Source organism: Pseudophryne corroboree, unplaced genomic scaffold (assembly GCF_028390025.1).
Source record: "Pseudophryne corroboree isolate aPseCor3 unplaced genomic scaffold, aPseCor3.hap2 scaffold_773, whole genome shotgun sequence".
NCBI lineage: Eukaryota > Metazoa > Chordata > Amphibia > Anura > Myobatrachidae > Pseudophryne > Pseudophryne corroboree.
The window spans coordinates 11,824-33,347 of NW_026970352.1; the positions used below are offsets into that span (position 1 = coordinate 11,824).

At 40.5% G+C, this 21,524-nt stretch overlaps 1 protein-coding gene across 1 annotated transcript in view; it reads left to right on the forward strand.

Moving 5' to 3' along the window:
- Positions 1-764: 764 nt before the first annotated feature.
- Positions 765-21,524, forward strand: part of LOC135040833 (vomeronasal type-2 receptor 26-like) — a gene marked incomplete at its 5' end in the record, with an annotated part of 133,138 nt that continues 112,378 nt past the window's right edge. The window contains one exon of the mRNA XM_063954870.1: positions 765-1,000. Within this exon, the coding sequence (XP_063810940.1) occupies positions 765-1,000 (236 nt within the window). The remainder of the gene's footprint in view (positions 1,001-21,524) is intronic.

The following is a 21,524-nucleotide window of genomic DNA, read 5'->3' on the forward strand; positions in this document are numbered from 1 at the left end:
TCGTAATGCCGAGAGTAAAATTCATAACTGCAAAGCAAATTTACTTGGCGCAGTCGCAGTGCGGACATTGCGCATGCGCAGTTGCGACTAATCGCTCCGTTGCGAGAAAAAAATAACGAGCGAACAACTCGGAATGACCCCCATAATCTGCAGAAGTTTGTATACAGTATGTAAGAGCACCTGTTGATACAACGCAAGACTGTGATCTCAGGCAGACAAAAGGTAATAGGCTATGTACTTAATAAAAAGATGGGAAATGAGAAATGTGATTTTATAGTCAGCAGCCATGTTGTTCTTCAGTCACCATTTTACTACTAGCTTAAGCTTATTCATTAGCAGAAACTTACAAGTAGCCTAGGAGCTTTACCATGAAACTCTAAGAGGAACTTTTTGGCAAGAAACTGTAAGAGGAATTCACCCATGTAATGTGCTACAAATATGGAACCACTTTACAAGTAAATCAGAAAATATTGAAACCACAGAGTTATCCCATGTCTATCCTATGTTCATTCTCACTAGCTGGTACTAAGCTCAGACCAGGGGTCCTGACACACATAAGAGCTCACCTAGCCATCAACCAACTGAGGGTCCACATTTAGATCCTACACCATATATTCATACATAGAGAAAGTTGTCCCCATCATGGATGCCTATGCCTCTGCATCACCAGCATTTGCATCTGGTTTACTTCAAGTCATCATTCCTGAGTACTTGTACCTGCCTCTTATTAGTTGTATATATGCTTTCTTGATGTTCTGCATAAGCTGCATTTGCATAAATACACCGTACAAAATAGTGCCAGAACTCAGGGTTTACTTATTGGGCCCGGTGAAGTTGGTGACCACACCCTTGTGTCTGTATTAGCAGCATGCTCTGGGCTGGAGTGGGAACACAGCTCTCTTATGGAGGGTCAAGTAAAGGTTCCTGGCAGTTTTGATGCAGATGGTCAGAAACCCAACAATGGCATCCCAAATATCAGAATCCCAACACTTTTTAGAAGGTATGCTAACACTAACCCTTACTTTTCCCCCAACCACAGACATCACCTTCGTAGCCTAGTCCTAACCCTCCCATCTCACAGCCTAAAACTACCACCCCCCCCCTCTCGTAGCATAACTCTCCCCATTCTCCACCTAGTGACTAAAATGAACACAACTGCCCTCACAGCCTAACTGTAACCTTCCCCGGCATACTTACTGTACATATGGGATTATGACTGCTGAGATTCCGGCATCAGGATTTTCAGTGGTGTCGGGATTCCGGTACCAGTCTTCTAACCATTGGCATCCTATCATCGGGATGCCAACTAAAACCCCTACCAGATTTATGTGTGCAGTCATGTGTCGTGGCACTTAGTGCAAAATTCAAATCTATCATTCCCCACTTTGCTAATAGAGTACTGTCCGAATGTCAGGCTGTTTTTCCTGTGCTCCAGTGTTACTAATCCAGACTGCTGATTGCTACTCCGTGTTCTTTTCCAGCTTGATTCTGACTTTGCTTTCTGACTTCTCCTTGATTACCTGATTATCTGATTCCTCTGGACACTTCTCTAGTACTACTCACACACTGTGCCCTCTGCATTTGCATAATCTATTTTTTAAGTAGAGAAATGTTGAAGTCAAAAATATTACATACACAGCAAATACAATCTCCAAACAGATGGGTCCCTGTGCATGCGCATACATGCAGCTTGCACAGCGAGAGATGGTAGCAAACGCATTCACACAGACAAACCAGAAAGATTTATTCAACACATATTTCATCCAACACATAAATTAAACATGTCAAGCACCAGACATTATAATGTATTTATATAGGAGAGTAATAACATCATATATATATGTGTATTATTGGAATGTAGCAAGTTAAACATATCATGCTTGCTGTCAAAATTATCATGGGAATGAGTGTGTTAATTTGATAGCAATGGGTAGATTGTAGCACATTGCAACAATTAGTTATGATTAAATGTAGGAATATGAAGCCACAATTCTAAAGTGAACAAAGAACTTCCTGGAAGACAGCATGGCTAATCCCTATGATGTCATCTTCAAGGCAGGACGTTACTTGCGTATGAACTGACCAATAACACATCATGAATGAGAGATCACCCTCCCCTGGACCAATAACAGAAGACTCAGTCCCAGACACGTACTTTCCCCAATACACAGAATATAGGTATTTTCCCTCACCCAAGAAGTTCTGTGTTGTTTTGTTAGTTGCTGTTGGGGCAGATTCAAAGGTGGAGCGGAATATGCATTGAGCATGGGACAGGGGGAATTATGCTGGCTGTAATTGATCCTTATGTAGCTACAATTGCTTCTTGTGTAATTGTAACACTGTAACCATGTATATACTGTACATGTGTTATATGGTATGCATACCCTTTTAATATCAAATATATACATCTCTGAGCATTGGACCTCAGTAATACAATGTGTGCGAGTTCTTGTTTTCTCTTAAGGGATGTAGAGTTTGCGATGTACAGCACACTTTTATCATATATGGTAATAAGATGCACCTTGCATCCGAAGCATATATTAACACTGGCATTTCAAATATTTATTAGAGATAATCTGAACTTCTCAGTTGGGTGCTCATCCGGGATATCATGTACTTAATGATGCCCTGTACAGATGCTACTGTGGTCTACCAGCTAAAGATGGACACATCTAGAAGCTGCTGAACTGCATGCCATTTTTTTTTGTGTTGTCAGTAAGTCGTTGATATCAATCAGGGGACAATATATTTCTTTGTTGTTTGAGTGTGACAAAAATGCACAATATTTGAAATGCTACAGTGTACATTTATTGTTGCTAAACAAAGTTCAATAAGTCATATTGTGTTTGATTCAAATTGGATTGTTTATCTATTAAGTAAATTTAAAAAGTATGTAAAAGTTGGTACATAGGTATGATATAGCTGTGAAAGCATGCTGAGGCATATTCACATACTGCTAACGTAGGCCTGAAGCAGAAAAGCTTTGGTCACACTGAAAAAGTGTGTGTAAGTGTTGTTACCATGCAGTGGGAATTGTCTCTTAGGGCAACTACCGGTGCTTGTATAAATTGGGATTTATTTGTGACAAAAGAGCTAGCCGCATGGTATTCTGGCCACATGGTGTGACCACCATTTTGTCTATGCACATGGCTTGGGAAGGGGATGGAGCAGTGGCCATTATAGATACGTAAGGTCACTCCCTATCCACCTAGTTAGCAGCTGACTTTCAGGTTGTTAAACAATCTGTTTCCTTTGTCACAAATAAGCAATATGTATGTACAAATCCAACACCATTTAAAAGCTACCAATGAATTTAACTAACCCATGCCATAGTCGATTCTAAATAATGTTTCAATTGGGCCTAGAGAGAGAAATAATGATAAATAAATACTTGATGTAAAAATTACACACAGATGAAGAGTGTTTTTTTTTTCTCTCCAGGATTTGTTAACCCTCTGCTTGCTCAATTGAAATGTTAATTAACCTGTTCAACCAGCCTGGACAATAAGCATGTGAACATCTGTTGATATGCAAATTAGAGGCTTTGTAGAAAATTACATTAATTCAGTATGTGTGTGTGAATACATATGCTGTGTGAGGGGTTTCATAGAAGTGCAATAAATAATGTGTATGTATATATATATATATATATATATATACGTTATATTATTATTATTATATGGGTATTTATATCATCATATGTTCTGCAAGATAGCTATCCAATCTGAATCATAGCATTTAAATTATAGTCAATAGCCATAAAATATTCAAGTTTTTTTAAAAATGATTGTTAAAGTGTTATTGTTAACGAAAATTCACAAAATATTTGCATTTCATAAGTGCTACCTAAAAGTTTAGGCAACACATAGCGGAAGCTTTCTGGGAGGGAACTTCCGGTGCTCAAAGGGAACGTGGAAGCATTTATCTAACTACTACTACACAATGGCCCTCATTCCGAGTTGTTCGCTCGGTATTTTTCATCGCATCGCAGTGAAAATCCGCTTAGTACGCATGCGCAATGTTCGCACTGCGACTGCGCCAAGTAACTTTACTATGAAGAAAGTATTTTTACTCACGGCTTTTTCTTCGCTCCGGCGATCGTAATGTGATTGACAGGAAATGGGTGTTACTGGGCGGATACACGGCGTTTCAGGGGCGTGTGGCTGAAAACGCTACCGTTTCCGGAAAAAACGCAGGAGTGGCTGGGGAAACGGTGGGAGTGCCTGGGCGAACGCTGGGTGTGTTTGTGACGTCAACCAGGAACGACAAGCACTGAAATGATCGCACAGGCAGAGTAAGTCTGGAGCTACTCTGAAACTGCTAACTCGTTTGTAATCGCAATATTGCGCGTACGTCGGTCGCAATTTTAAGAAGCTAAGATTCACTCCCAGTAGGCGGCGGCTTAGCGTGTGTAACTCTGCTACATTCGCCTTGCGAGCGAACAACTCGGAATGAGGGCCAATACAAAAAGTGTTTTTTTTATTGTATTACTAAAGTTGGGTGACAGAGTGTGGCAAGCTGCGTGCAAAGGTATGCAGCGATACACATTTGCATACGCAAGTATACACGTGTCATAGTACAATAGTACGTGGATGCACAGGCAGGAAACATGAGTGTGTATTTACACAAGCAGAAGTTAGCCGCATAATAGAAATTGATTGTTAAGATGGGATAAAACACATTTTAACAGGTAACTATCCGATTTTAAAGCACATTACTATAATACTTTGTTTAAAGTGTAATACCTTTAAGGGGGTGTTATCAATCACTGGTAAATGACTTTTTTTTCAGTACAGATAATCTAAAAGTATGGGTTGTTGAAAAGTAAGTGTGAGTGGATTGAACCAGGACAAAGCGGGATCTTGTCGTTGAGACACTGAGTTAGCAGAGGCTCGGTGGTGGGAAGGTTAGCAACCTTACGTTTTATTGGTATTTGAGGCACGTGGTGTGTGTGTTCTTTTTCAAGGTAAAAATGTGCAGAGGAGCGTGATATGTTGACCAAAGGGTTGGTGTTACACTCCGGCTGTGGAGCGCAGCTTGTTGATTCGACTCCCATGAACATAGGGTGTATAGATAACAAGTATCTATAAGCTGTGCAATTGGACCGCATGTGTGTATGTGTGTGTGTGATATGCAGCGCAATGTGATACCATTTGCATAATTCTGCACAATTGTGTCATCATACGCGCTGTGTAAAGCATACAAAGACGTGATTTGTGTAAAGTAAAGGAATTTTTCGCTGACTCTCAGGAAATCTTCCTGGTGGACATTAATTGGAAAGGGTGATCGATAAGTTGTTTCCCACCCAAAAAAATTCCAGTTGATAGAAACCCAAAAGTAGCAGGCCTGTAACCTTCACTGAAAAAGGTGGGGTATTAATTTATTGCTGTTTACACTTCAATACTTCCAGTGCTGAGGTGTCTGGTAGGGGCCTAGTCTGTGTACGCGGGGGTCACTAATGGAGTGGACCGTCGTACTGGCCAGCAGAGGCAGGAGTGGGTGAAAAGCGCTCAAAGGGACTATTCACCGTCATCTTGTGTGGGCCATTTGGTGTTTTGTGAAAAAAGCCCACAATGGGAGCCAAAATGGGCATGCAAGAAGAAATCAGGAGCTAAGGTTTAGGCTGAGGAGCAGAGACCAAGAGGGTGCATGAAGGGTTAGCTCTTCTGTCTTTGTAAATATTACTTTTTATATGATCAATTTCCTTATAATAAGTATAGTGTAAAAGTGAATATTTCTACCTCCCTAATGAAGGGTTAAAACATGCTATATGAACTGTTATGTGTTTGCATAGATGCGTGCTACCTTGTGCTAGATGCCTTTGTCTCTCATACAGATACCAGGCTTGTGTGGGTCTGGCATCCAAGGTCAGCTCTATACTAGATGAAACCTGCTTTTTCTACTTCTGTGTGTTACTAAAAGATCCTTTGTTAAGTTCCGTCTGATGCAACGTATATAACATCTGCCTAGCAACTGCTATATCCAATTATGTTATGTCAAGTATTAACCACCCCTACGTACCCCACCCAGGCACCTACCCCTAAGCCAATGAGCCCTTTTACACTTATCAGTTACACCCTTATGTGTTCTCTTTTTATACCAATGTTAAACATTCAATAAAACAGTGTGAATTTTTACTGCTTGTGTTGTGCATGTACCTTGTGGTTAAAGTTTACACTCCAGACGTCTAAGAGGCCATCACATCGAGGGTTAAGGTATAAGGGCAAATCCTTTCAGCTGGGGGCTCGTCCGGGATTCAGTGATCGTCCCTGAATGGTAAAAATAGAGAATTTATTGTCTGTCTTTGCCATACAGGATTGCGGTCATACACTGAAGCTGAATCCGTGTCAGTGTTCCGGGAACACGTGACAAGGTAATATTTAAGTCCGGGACTTAATATTACGAAGTTTTATGTAAAAGCATAAAACAGGTATCAGGGATACCATAGAATCTTTAATGTCTGGGACTTAAAGATACGTCTGAGAAAGGACCAGGCGTCCAAGCGCAATTCTCCAAAGACGTTAGTATCTGGGATACTTAAAAAAAAATAGACCTGGGGTCTATACGTAACGTAGATCATACCTCGATTTGATCGTCTATATTCTTGTATGTTTGTAGTGAGATAAGTTCTTATATTTGGTCCAGACGGCTGGTAAGTTTTCGTCTGCCAGATATCTTTACTCAAACACTTTTCTTGCTTCCTGTCTAAAACGCTGTATTTTTCTGACATCTTGTACGAATGGTAAGTATCGTACCGTCAAAAGATTTCATGTTCTCACTATACAGATAATATTGTGATATTGTCAATGACTAATTAACTGGTTAAGCTGATGCATGTATAAGTAAGTAGAGTGTTGTATATTTTAGATAATTTTCTTTTAAAAGTTGTACTGTTGATTTATATTACTGTCTGACAATGGGCTCTAGTCAGAGTAAAAAACTGCATATCCCCCGCCCCTCCCTGGTGAGACATGCAAGATGTATGTCGCCCGCAACTCTACCTCAGAGTATTACTTAGTTAACCCATGGGTGGATAATTTAGCGGGATGGACAGAGAAAGCAGGACAGGACCCATTCCTACGGGAAGGCAGTAATTACCCTTTCTATATGGAGATTTAAGAAAAAATGTCAGTTCCCAATAGCACAGAAGCGAAGCTGCAGAGAACTGTAAATCTTTGAAAATCCCTCTCGCCTCCCCCCTTTGCATTCCAATGTATCCTGCGCTCAGAGACACAAATCTCTTGGCAGCAGTAACCCTTTCACACTAAATGGGATCGCCTCCAACTCCACTGCTGGAGGGTGCGTCCACTAGCTCTATCCCTAGCATCAATAACCCAGAGTTTAGATAATAGTAAAACACTGTCCCAAGCCCACTATTACCCTCGATGGCTGTATATCTTATTTGCGCAAAGCTTGCAAAGGACGCAGCTATACACATATGAAGGAAGTCTTTAAAGCCTGTGCTTTTTGCCTGTCGCTGTAGCTTGTAAACAGAAACCTTCATAGTCTGTTACTGCGTTTTGGAAAAGGTTTAAGGACTGCTGGACAGATGACGCTGGCTTACCTTTGCTTAACTCAGAAAGCTTACTCACTTCCCCACTCACTCATAACTATCGGAACTCCAGACGCTTTGACAGACAGAACCAACCCCGCAGTCAGGGAAGATTCCAAAGACCCCGCGCACTGACGGGGCCCGGAGGAGGGTATCCCAGCCTTTATTCAACTCTCCCGTCATAGTAAAGATTCACCTCTGCTGCCACTTATTATAAATGGAAGTAAAATTCCCTTTTTAGTGGACAGCGGTGCAACAACCAGTGTTTTGTGTTCTGACCTATGCAGTGTCCCCTCTCACCAGAAAAGATAGAAGGTCTCCACCCCATGATACAGCAATTCTTACAACAGGGTATTCTCAGACATATTGTATCACCATACTGTACTCCTGTGAACCCTGTTGCAAAAGCTGATGGCAGTATAAGATTTGTACAGAATCTCAGAGCGATCAATCAGCCAATTGTCCCAATTGCACCAATTGTTCCAGATGTAAACTCACTCATTTCTGCAATCCCTGCAGATGCTGTGTTCTTCTCTGTAATTGATTTGAAGAATGCCTTTTTTTCAGCATACCTGTAGATTCACAGACACAATTACTTTTTGCCTTTTCTTTTGAGGGTAAACAACTTACCTGGTGCAGATTATTGACGCACCTGTTGTCTCCAGGCCACATTGAGGCCCTGGCAACCTCACCATGGTTCAGTCCTGCTACAGTATGCAGATGATCTGCTGCTCTGTAGTAAAACTGAGGAGGCCTGCCGAGAGGATGGTGTTTCATTACTAAACTGGCTTTGTGAATGTGGACACAAGGTGTCCAAAATAAAAATGCAATGGTGTAAAAAAAAGCATGTTGATTACTTAGGTTTTGTGCTCACTCAGGGAGAGAGGAAAGTCAGTCCACAACGCATACAGTCTGTATTGGGCCTGGTCACCCCAACTATCCAGAGGGAACTACTGTCCTTCCTGGGTATGGTAAATTACTGCAGACAGTGGATATCTGATTGCTCTTATTATGATAACATTTTGAGACAAGCCACACTGAAGGACAAACCTAAAACTGTACAATGGTCACAAGAAATGTTAACTGCATATGAAAGTTTAAAATGTATGTTGATAAAAAGTCCGGCACTTGGCCTCCCCAATTATGTACTACCTTTCCATCTATATGCAAGGGACAATTGTAAAACCATGGCGGGGGTGCTCACACAGTTTCATGGAGGGAAGTTGCGCCCCGTGGCATTTTTTCCCCAAAGTCATGCCAGTGTCTGTGCAAGGTATGCCTGCCTGCCTCAGGGCTTTGGCAGCCTGTGCAATGGTTGCAGAAATGGCCACTACCCTCACTTTAGGCCACATCACAGTACTCCACACCACACATGATGTCCTGGCAATACTTAAAGGCTTGCACACACAGCACATGTCAGCACAACGCCTTAGTGGATATGAAATACTCCTTTTGAGTAACCCTACCCTTACCATTGAGTACACTGCTAGTTCTTCTGGCCCTGCACCCATTCTCAATGCCCTTTTAGGCTTGAAAGGTCCTGAGGATGAACCACCCGACCTACATGACTGTGCTGCTTCCATTGAAGCTGAAACTTCTCCCAGACTTGACATGTCTCCCGTTCCCATACCAGGCGCAGACGTAGTTTTTGTTGACGGCTCATGTAGTAGGCCCAATGACAATACATACCAGGCTGGCTATGCCATTGTCACCCTCCCTGATACTGTGTTGATCTCTCCGACTGAACTTACCCAATTCTGCAGAAAAAATCCTAAATCAGGATTAATCTGCAAAGAGGGGAAACCCTGTATGCCCCAGTCCAGTGCCCCTTTGCTCGTTGCCCAGTGCCGTGGTGTTGGTCACCGTGGTGAAGCCACAACACTCCTCCTACTAACCAATGATTTTTATGTTACTAATGCCAAATCACTTGTGGACCAGTATGTTAGCAGATGCATCACTTGCCTCAGGAACAACCCTAATAAAGCTAAACACCAGCATCTTGAATACCCCACAGAAAACTCTAGGATACTCACCCTTTGAAATACTAATGGGTAGACCCTTTTCCTACACCCTGGGCTAAGAAACCACTAGTAATACAGGAAGGAGATCTAGAACTCATCAGAGAAGAGTATGTCAGGTCCCTGATAACAAAACTGAATGAAATTGAACATGAGGTTGTTTGTAAAAACCCTTTTGAATCCACAGGAACCTACACACCCCTTTAAAGTCAGAGACAGAGTCGTGGTGAAGGTGCTCCCCAGGAACAAGAGCCCAGGAGACTTCACCTATGGTCCAGAGACAGAGGTCGTAGCAGTTACCCGAACAGCAGTCCTGACAGAGGAAAGTCCTACCTGGATCCATGCATCCCGAGTAAAAAAAGGTTCCTAGACCAGACCTAGAGAGGGAAGCAAGTGATTCCAGTGAGGTACGAACCGGGGCAGACAGCCCTGACCTCCCACCTAGCGAAGAAAGAAGAACAGAAGAAGATGAGGAACCTGTCCCCTATCTTTATCCTGGGGACTACCTTGATAGCCCTACTGGCCCTCACTCACCACACAATATGTGAGGTTGATATTACACACACTAATGGGATCCCCACCTTGTGGTATAATTCCTCTAACACACACGTAGCCACATATATCCTTGACTATTTTATGTTATATACAACAAAGGAGGAAATCAGGAATGTCTGAGACAGTATATATTTGTGTTACTGACGAATGGTACTATGACATTAGATATTATGGATCTAATTGCAATTCCTGGGAAGCTGTGGGGTGGCAAGCAGGATACTATAGTGCAAGGCAAATGTTTTATTTGTGGGACATGTATAAAAACCCAAAATACCAGCCTAAAATTGCTCCCCAAAACAAACCTTTAAAGCCCCATATTGCCACTTCTAAAGATATGGTGGCTATTACTAACCCTACCTTTGAAGACACCCTAGCTATTGAAACTGGTTTCTCTGACATTAATTTTTGGTTGGAATGGATGAAGTATAGTGCTAACAAACACAATAAAAGCAACTGTTATGTCTGTGGCAAATCTAGGCCCCACCTAGGTACAGTGCCCCTTAATATACCCCTAGAACAGGAAAATTGTTTTTTCAGCCTTTCCAATGACACCAAAACAAATGACAGTCAGTGCGAAATGTGGAAAAGGGAATATCCCATATTGTCAAAAAATCCCAACCCAGGAAGCACCATAACCATATATCCTGGAAACTATACCTGTTATACATCTAACACCACCACAGGGAGAAATTTAAAAGGAGCCTCACTCAAGAATCATGTCATATAATAATCATGATTCTAAGAGGGGATTGAAGGGTTAGCTCTTCTGTCTTTGTAAATATTACTTTTTATATGATCAATTTCCTTATAATAAGTATAGTGTAAAAGTGAATATTTCTACCTCCCTAATGAAGGGTTAAAACATGCTATATGAACTGTTATGTGTTTGCATAGATGCGTGCTACCTTGTGCTAGATGCCTTTGTCTCTCATACAGATACCAGGCTTGTGTGGGTCTGGCATCCAAGGTCAGCTCTATACTAGATGAAACCTGCTTTTTCTACTTCTGTGTGTTACTAAAAGATCCTTTGTTAAGTTCCGTCTGATGCAACGTATATAACATCTGCCTAGCAACTGCTATATCCAATTATGTTATGTCAAGTATTAACCACCCCTACGTACCCCACCCAGGCACCTACCCCTAAGCCAATGAGCCCTTTTACACTTATCAGTTACACCCTTATGTGTTCTCTTTTTATACCAATGTTAAACATTCAATAAAACAGTGTGAATTTTTACTGCTTGTGTTGTGCATGTACCTTGTGGTTAAAGTTTACACTCCAGACGTCTAAGAGGCCATCACATCGAGGGTTAAGGTATAAGGGCAAATCCTTTCAGCGCACTCGGTATATTAAGAGTAGGAAGTATGGTCCATACACAGAGGATTTTTGTAATGATTGAGTACATATGAATGGTGGAATATAATTTCCAGTGATTGGTGGTTTTGATCCTGAGGTATTGCAGGAAGTATGTTTAACCAAAGTCATATAAGACAAGAACGAAAACATAACTATTTGAACTCGTAGCAACAATGAATAAGAAAAAAAGAGAAAGCAAGTACACTGCCATATGTGGATGTGGAAGCAGTTGCAGCCAGCATATAAACTATAGAAAATAATAATAATAAAAATATGAATGTCACCTAGAGTATATATGTCCTAATGAACGTCAACGTTTTTTTTAGGAGGAGAAGGTGACCTGACTAGTTTCAGCCATTTCTCATGCACTCAGAGGAGTATCCAACCGGTAAAAGAGGAGCTGTAGCCTGAAGGGAAAGTGACTGAGACCAGTGGAACTGGTAAGTATGGAGTCATTCAAGTACATATATAGTAAAATCCCCCAAAAATAAAATAAAATAAAAATCAAGAAAGTAATGTCATAAATGGAGATTATCCTGTCCGCACATTAGTATTTCCCAGCAGGAAAGCGGACAAAGATAGGGTAACCCCCGGGTATTTCTTTTTAATTGCCACATAAGAAGTATTAATTTCTAGGAATGCCCTTGTCTAGATAAGCTCGGAAATGTTTGTTGGACCATGTACAGATCCTTAATATGGGTTGAGAAGGATTGAATGAATACTTCGCATGATCTAGAAGCTTGTTGTTTTTTTTGTTTTTTTTGCAGTACTAGAAAATTCTCCATCAGGATAAGATCACTGGTAAACACTAATTATGCAAACCCTTTTCTTTTTTTCCTAGCAGCAGTGGCCCCTGACTAACTTAATCGACAGAGATTTTGTTTTGTTAATTGAAATGTGAAATACATATATTGTACTCCCACTCAGAAAGTACAAGGTATGTTAGAAACTCCTCAAAGACTAATGTTGCATTCTACTGTTCTAGAGTCATGTTCATCACAGCTAGAGGAAATCATCTCACAGATACCGGGTTCCCTATGAAATTAGGATGGACAGGACACTGGATTGATGGCTGAGGTAGTCCCAGTAGTGACACTGCAAGCACAAGATTTAAGGGGGGTAGACCAAGTAGTTAATCAATTCCCCGTAGTGCCCAATCCAGCTGTAATTTTAATAAAATCCTCTCCACCTCTACAAACTTATCTGTCACCAACCTTTATTCTGTTTCTTCACAGTTTATTCTTCATCTTTGCGTTCACAAAGGGGGTACAATACATGGACCCAATTCTCCCAAGGTTACAAGTGACAGCCTGAGTATTTTCCCCCGAGCCCTATATGACTGTTTACAGTCCTTTCAGCCTGAGAGTGGGTTGGTGCTGATACAATATGTTGATGACTTGTTGTTGGGCGCTGATTGATTTGAATCATCCCTGGCAGATACGAAACAGTTTCTGTTTCGTCTCTTCCAGCAGGACACAAGGTTTCAAGGGATAACCTACAGTTGCTTAGGACAAAGGTCAAATACCTGGGACGCAGTACTGGTACATGATTTGACAGTTCATAGACCACATGCCGTATTGGTCCTACAAAGTTCTGCCTGAACCCGGTATGTCTCATCAGCACGATGGCACCAGTATTACTGCAATGTGCCTTGCCATGCACAAAGGGTGGACGATAAGAATACTGGTGAAGGGACATTTTGTATAGACACTGATATGCATGATGGTATGGAATATCTGAATCAGACCTTTACTACAAGACCAGATATAAATGACAGCCCGTTAGTGAATGCAGACCTAATATTTTTTTTCTCTTTTTTCCCTCTAGAGATGTTTTTTTTTTCTTTTTTTTTGAGTTATGCTCATGGTATTCTACATTTGCAAACACACAACAATTAAGTTAAGATGCAAATTTGTGTTCCCTACAGGAAAAGTAGGTCTGGAAGGCGAAGGGTTATGGTCAGGAGTCCTCAGGACTCTGGAGAGATGGACAAGGTAAGCCAGTGGCCCTCAGGACGTATCTCCCAAGCGTATCTTAGGCAGCACATAGTCTGACTCACCTAGGGTAAGGAAGGTATGTGCAAATTGGTAAGAGCTTACTGGTGTGCACCAGGTTTCTCTTCTCAGGCAAGCAGGAAAGCAATGACCTGTCTTACTTGCATGAGGAAGAACATTTAGTAAGGTAGCACCAACAGAGCCATCCCATACTCCTTCTGCAGACGGACCTTTTCCGGTAATACAAATTGACTTCATACTGTTAACACCCTGTAGGAATCGGAATTATGTATTTGTGTACACTGATGTTTTCTCAAACTGGGTAGAGGCATTTCCAAATACTGCTGTGTTTACCGCAAAGAAAATTGTACAGAATTTTGTGTGCAGATATGGTATCCTTAGGAGTAGGAGCAAAGTGATAGCTTGAAACTGGACTATTGTGGTCATAGACACTGCCACTACTGATATGTAGCATTGGAACAACTCCCATATCCCCAATTAATGAATCACCATCTTTAAAATTTCTGTTTTGTTTCTTTAGTGCTTTTTTTTGGAAGACAACCTCATGTCATGATCGATCCGCACCATGATCAGAAATACACCAATGAGGTGACAGTACAGTACCTTATCGAGATGAGACAGTATTTTAGAACTTAACAAATGAACTTGAAACTGTTGATTCCTGATATGCCAACTACTAACTGTCTTGATTGTGAACCAAGGGACTGTGTGATTGATATTACGCTCATGTTGTCTATTAGACAGGTGGGAAGGACCGTACCAAGTTTTGTTGACAGCACGATCCCAGTGAAAGTACCCGAGAGACAGACTTGGGTCCATGAATTCTCATCGCAGGAAAGTCGGTAGTCCGGAAGGAACTCATAAAGGGAGTGAGATCGCAGAAATATCACCCGAGAGTTTGTTCCGTGAAGACTGAGAGGCGACACTGTTGAACACTACCTGAGCGTACTAAAGGATTACAGAAAGACCAGTTGTAATGGATTTGCTATGGGCAAGATTTGTTTTGTTCTATCTTTCTTTTTTCCCTTTGACAAACTTTTTTTTCAGGACATTATATTTTTGTGTGGTTTTCATGAGGAGTCAAGTATGGGACTGGAACTGGTTCTGGAGAAAGGATTGATGTCTTTATAGGATCCCAGGATCAGTCTATCACTTTGATAAAGCCAGAGAAAATCAAAGGACTAGTAGTTACGGAGTTCGGAGGTAATGTGATAGGCTATTGTCTGAAGAATACTCTATTTTGTAGTTATTATGACCCTATAATTGAAGATGAGTGCATCCAGAGATGTCAGTCTAGCAATAAGGCAACATTTGACAGACATCCCTTGAGTGATTACCACTCACTAGTGGGTAAGTTCTTAAACCAAACAGAATGTTGGATGTGCTCACAGGTACCTCTAAGACCGAATAATGCAGTATTATTGCCATATTCTTTAGCGTTAGCTGAGGTACTTGAATTACATGGAGGGGGGGACCGGTGGAGAAGGAATATAATATAACTAGACCCCCTAGTCTTAAATTCCACCAGTACCATAGATAAATCCCTGGTATGTTTAAATCTCACCAATTTCAGGAAATCAGGAAATTGGGAGGTAATCAGGAACAATCAGACAATGGCTTTTTCACACATAACAGATAAAGAGCTCATTAATATATGTGGAAGAAAAGTGTATGAGTGGCTCTCCCCGAACTCCAAACATTTATGTTATCTAGGAAGGACACTACCTGAAATAATAACCCTTGTTCAATGATGAAACAGACCTAGCATACATTCCAGAAATGAAAACAATGTTCAGGGAATGATAGGAATATATACCAGGAAAATTTTGTATGTCTCTTTCACGATTTGTTTGTGTTTTCTCCCTCTACCCAGCAAAACCTCTATCGATTCCGAACATCAGTGTACAAAGATGTAGGTGCATGTATTTGTGCAACATTCGTTCAAATCAGACATCATAGGCCATATCACTGTCCCAGCAAATTCTATAGGTTGAATGTCATCCCACACCTAACAAGTGGTCCCGTGACCGCCGAGTACATATAGAGGATGTCTCTTCCTCCTCCCTGTCTTCCCCAAATATAGTCAATGTCTGATTAGCTAAATGAATACATATGTGTGTCTAGGTCACAGATTACGTGTTTGAAATATATATTTTTTGTAATTATGTTTAGTGTGTTAGTTATGATAGTTATTGTCTACTGACAAAGGGTGGACTGTCAAAGTCAAAAATATTACATACACAGCAAATAAAACTCCAAAGAGATAGGTCCCTCTGCATGCGCATACACGTAGTGTGCGCAGCGATATATGGTAGCATACACATTCACACAGACAAACCAGAAAGATATATTCAACACATATTTCATACAACACATAAATTAAACATGTCAAGCACCAGACATTATAATGTATTTATATAGGAGAGTTATAACATCATATATATGTGTATTATTGGAACGGAACATGTTAAACATGTCATGCTTGCTGTCAAAATTATCAGGGGAATGAGTATGTTAATTTGATAGCAATGGGTAGATTATAGCACATTGCAACGATTAGTTATGATTAAACTCAGGAATATGAAGCCACAATTTTAAACTGAACAAAGAACTTCCTGAAAAACAGAATGGCTAATCCCTATGATGTGATCTTCAAGGCAGGACATTGCTTGCATAAGAACTGACAAATAACACATCATGAATGAGAGATCACCCTCCCTTGGTCCCATAACAAAAGACTCAGTCCCAGACATGTACTTCCCCCAATACACAGTATATAGGTATTTTCCCTCATACTAAAAGAAAATTGGATCTCCTATCCACTGCGCTCTCCCACTATGCAAATTCGTGAAAAAGGGGAAAAACCTCTACTTATCTGAAGGAGTTGGTGTATTTTTCTTCCTCTCTTTCTATCCCACCTTCTTCACTTTAGGATTTAGTGTAACTAATGATAAGTGATATTATTCCAGAGGTCCCATATGAACAACCATGCAAGAGAAAATAAAACACAATCTAGTGTAATACCATCACATAAATCTCTTCATTAGATAAAAATGCAATATGGATCCTTATATTCAAATCTGAAAAAGATATGATCCACACATGTGTATAAAAAATGCAAATTTTTAATGCTAAAATGGTTTTCAATTAAACAGTGTGCTTCAGTCACATAGATGACACTTGTCCACTTTTACATCCAATAATATGTGAGGGTGGCTTCCTACCAGATTTGGGAATTTTGAAGTGCTTATAAAAAAGCTGTGCAGATGTTACAGCAGTCCCAGGAACAATCAGCCTCAGTGGTCAGCACCTCGTCCTTTCCTCTTCCGGTATGTTCGCCACAGATCCTCACCCTCATCCAACGCGTTTCGAAAGGTTTTTTCAGGTGTGGGATTTGCTGTATGTGCAAAGAAATTAAAGGTACAGCGAAATGTACAGAAATTGAAATAAATGGGCAAACTAATAAAATTAATGAATTCATAACTTGCACCTCAAAGAATGTGATATACTATTTGGGGTGTAGCTGTGATTTATTTTACATCGGCAGAACTAGTAGATATTTAAAAACAAGATTTTCAGAGCACTTACGCAATATAAAAAATGGGGTTGAAACACATGCGCTTTCATCCCATTTCAGGAACATCCATGGCCGGGATATCAAACAGCTAAAAGTATTTGGAGCATTAAAGCAAATAAAGGGGAGTTGGAGATGTAACAATGCAGCTGCAATTCTAGCAAAAACCGAAATGCAATATATATACTCATTGAAAACCCTAATTCCGGGTGGCCTGAATAAAGATTTCGAGGTCAAATGGTTCCTCAACTAAGTTTAGCTTCAAGTGAATTGTATTGTACCAGAATTATCCAGTTATATTCTCCAGCCCATTGTCCCTATATTAAGTGGGGGGATGTGAACTGTAGGTATGGTAATTTCCTATTAAGAATATCTGATTATTGTATATAACTATTGCTATGAAATAAAAGGCAAATTCCCGTTTTTTCCAGGAAGCAATATGGCGCTGTAGATATTTCCGCCCCTGTATAATGATAGGATGACAGTCCATTAAAGTTTCTCTTGGACTTTTAAAAATGGCGATTGCGGGACTTCCGGGCATGCAGCATCATGTGATCGGACACTCCGTTTGACGGGACTGAAACCACACTAATGCGGAAAGCCGCGATCACGTGACTAATCGATCACGTGTCAGGAAGTGACGCGATTGCGGACGGACCAGATTCCATCGCCTGGCGGTGTGGAACCTTTGTATGAGCATAGGCGGAAGTTGTTCCTGTTCACACAGGGCACTTCCGGTCATCGATATTTTATGTTTTATGTTTATAAATCGTTTTATATGACTCGTTTTTTAGTTAATTATGAATTAAAGAGATGCTGTTTAGAATAGTGTTTGGATGTTAGATTAGGAGATGACAATTGAATGAATGTAAAAAATCGTGTTTACTGTAAGTGAGAGTGGCTCCTCCCAGTAATTAGGAACATATAGTTCTGAGGGTATAAATAGCTGGGAAAGGAGACCACCAGGATATGCCTTGACAAAGATCAGCGGAACTGATCGAAACGCATTGGATGAGGGTGAGGATCTGTGGCGAACATACCGGAAGAGGAAAGGACGAGGTGCTGACCACTGAGGCTGATTGTTCCTGGGACTGCTGTAACATCTGCACAGCTTTTTTATAAGCACTTCAAAATTCCCAAATCTGGTAGGAAGCCACCCTCACATATTATTGGATGTAAAAGTGGACAAGTGTCATCTATGTGACTGAAGCACACTGTTTAATTGAAAACCATTTTAGCATTAAAAATTTGCATTTTTTATACACATGTGTGGATCATATCTTTTTCAGATTTGAATATAAGGATCCATATTGCATTTTTATCTAATGAAGAGATTTATGTGATGGTATTACACTAGATTGTGTTTTATTTTCTCTTGCATGGTTGTTCATATGGGACCTCTGGAATAATATCACTTATCATTAGTTACACTAAATCCTAAAGTGAAGAAGGTGGGATAGAAAGAGAGGAAGAAAAATACACCAACTCCTTCAGATAAGTAGAGGTTTTTCCCCTTTTTCACGAATTTGCATAGTGGGAGAGCGCAGTGGATAGGAGATCCAATTTTCTTTTAGTATTTGGGTAACGTTTCTGGGGTGAGGGTAGCACCCCTTTTTTGGATCACCATCCGCTTGCTGCTAATTAAGCGCTTGTCTGTACAGGTGTTCTTTTTTGACTGTTTTGAGGTATTTTCCCTCACCCAAGAAGTTCTGTGTTATTTTGTTAGTTGCTATTGGGGCAGATTAAAAGATGGAGTGGACTGTGCATTGAGCATGGGACAGGGTGAAGTTTGCTGGCTGTAATTGATCCTTATGTAACTACAACTGCTTCTTGTGTAATTGCAACTGTAACCATATATATATATATTGTACATGTGTTATATTGTATGCATACCCTTTAAAAATATCAAATACATCTCTGAGTGTTGGACCTCAGTAATACAATGTGTGCGAATGCTTGTTTTCTCTTAAGGGATGTAGTGTTTGCGATGTACAGCGCATTTTTATCGTATATGGTAATAAAATGTGCCTTGCGTCCACAGCATATATTAATGCTTGCATTTTAAATATTTATTAGAAATAATCTCAACTTCTAAATGTACACAATACACGTAATACACAATGACACATGTAGTTCAACATCAGTTCCTTCATCTGATGCTCTGAAAACCATGTTTTTCTATTTTTAAATTGTCTTAAACTCATCCGGGATGAAACACAGATCTTAAAATTAAGGTAATAAAGATATCTTATTATAAAAATTAAAACACAATCAAATATAGATGTTATTCTTGAATTTAAAGACGCAATTATTACAATTGTTTATAATTCTGCAGCTGCAGCTCTGAGCCTATATCAGTCCCAGATAATGTATATAAACTGCAGCACTGAGGAGCTGCAGAGCTGTCAGGGATTATAGTGACTGTGCAGAGCCTGTGTGTGTCATGTCCTGGTCTCCTGTACACTATGCCTGTTACCTGTGGTCAGTTATCCTGCTGATAATATGTTATGGGAGTATAACACAGGACTCAGCCAGTCAGTGTCACCTTGCTGCAGAAAAGTCTGCATTTGAGTTTAAATATTACCAAGATGGAAACATCATTGTTGGAGGACTATTATCTGCGCATTACAAAACCATAGAGTATGAATCTGCATACGGCATGTCTACATTCCGCACTATATGTGTAGCGTAAGTCTTTTTTAGTGTATTTTCTGTATTTTAACTATATACTGTAATTGCTTGTTTTACAGGGGTCGTTCTGTTTGTTTTGTTATCCAGGAAAAAAATATTACAATAGTGAAATAGGGACACACATTTCCATGATGACATGCCTCCTATTACATACATGTACCGAGATACACCACAACATGTGTGCAGCTACCACCAGGTGTATCTCCAGGTGTGAGTGTGACTGATGATGTGACAGTTCTGCAGAGGTGACAGTGTCACAGTGTCTCATTTCTGTATATGTCACACACACTGTGTAACAGTCACACACTGTATAATGATCAATGACAGGTATATATGATGAGACTCTCTCAAGGAACATCGCTGCAGCCCTGATAGATCTGGAGTGAGTATTACACTGTATAATGATCAGTGACAGGTATATATGATGAGACTCTAGCAGGGAACATCTCTGCAGCCTGATAGATCTGGAGTGAGTATTACACTATAATGATCAGTGACAGGTATATATGATGAGACTCTAGCAGGGAACATCGCTGCAGCCCTGATAGATCTGGAGTGAGTATTACACTATAGTGATCAGTGACAGGTATATATGATGAGACTCTAGCAGGGAACATCGCTGCAGCCCTGATAGATCTGGAGTGAGTATTACACTATAGTGATCAGTGACAGGTATATATGATGAGACTCTAGCAGGGAACATCGCTGCAGCCTGATAGATCTGGAGTGAGTATTACACTATAGTGATCAGTGACAGGTATATATGATGAGACTCTAGCAGGGAACATCACTGCAGCCCTGATAGATCTGGAGTGAGTATTACACTATACTGATCAGTGACAGGTATATATGATGAGACTCTAGCAGGGAACATCGCTGCAGCCCTGATAGATCTGGGCCTATATTTAATTATTTACTAATATCCGTGTTTGAGTCGGTTTGTGTAGTGTTTTAAGTCGTTTTGTATCGGGTGCATTTTCATGCAACTTTTTGAAACTATATACGCAAAGTTACGAAGCAGTCGACTTTATGGTTATCGTTTTTTCCGATGTCGATGCCAGTCGTTTTTTTTTTGGCACATTTACGGCCGTCATTGTCGTTTGCGTACGTGTTTTTGTTGTTTTTTCTGGTTTATTTTCTAAGTTAAACGCGGCATGTTTTTTTTTAAACCCCGGCCGCATTTTCATTTTTAGTTTTGTTGTTCATCCCCATTCATGATTGGTTGTGTTTCATATGTAGGAGTGTCTGTTTGCAACCATATAAATACGCCCCAAACCGTCCGCACCACGTGGGTTTAGTTAGTGGTGAGTAGGGAGGTTGTGCTGTGGAGGTAGGTGAGTTTTTGGTTTGGTGAGGAGTGTTGTTTGCGATTTCTGAGTGTAGTATTGTGTTAGAAAGTAGTCTTGTCATTCTTGTAGTCTTGTCTTTTGTGGTTTTGTCTAATTTTTTTGTCCAAGTTTTTTTTCTTTATAGTCCCTTGTCAGTGTTTGTGTGTGTGTGTGTGTGTGTGTGTGTGTGTGTGTGTGTGTGTGTGTGTGTGTGAAAGTTGTGCAGTGGTAGTGGAGGAGTGTGTTGTTTGTCTTTTTTTTCTGTGTTAAGTGTTTAGACACACAATTATGTGTGACTCAGAGGTGGGTGAGGTAGAGGGTGTGAGTGAGGAGGAAGAGGTCGGTCAGGTGGAGGAGGTGAGTGTGAGTGAGGTTAGATAGGTGGAGGAGGTGGGTGAGGTTGCTGCAGCAGCCTCAAGTGACAGTGATAGTGA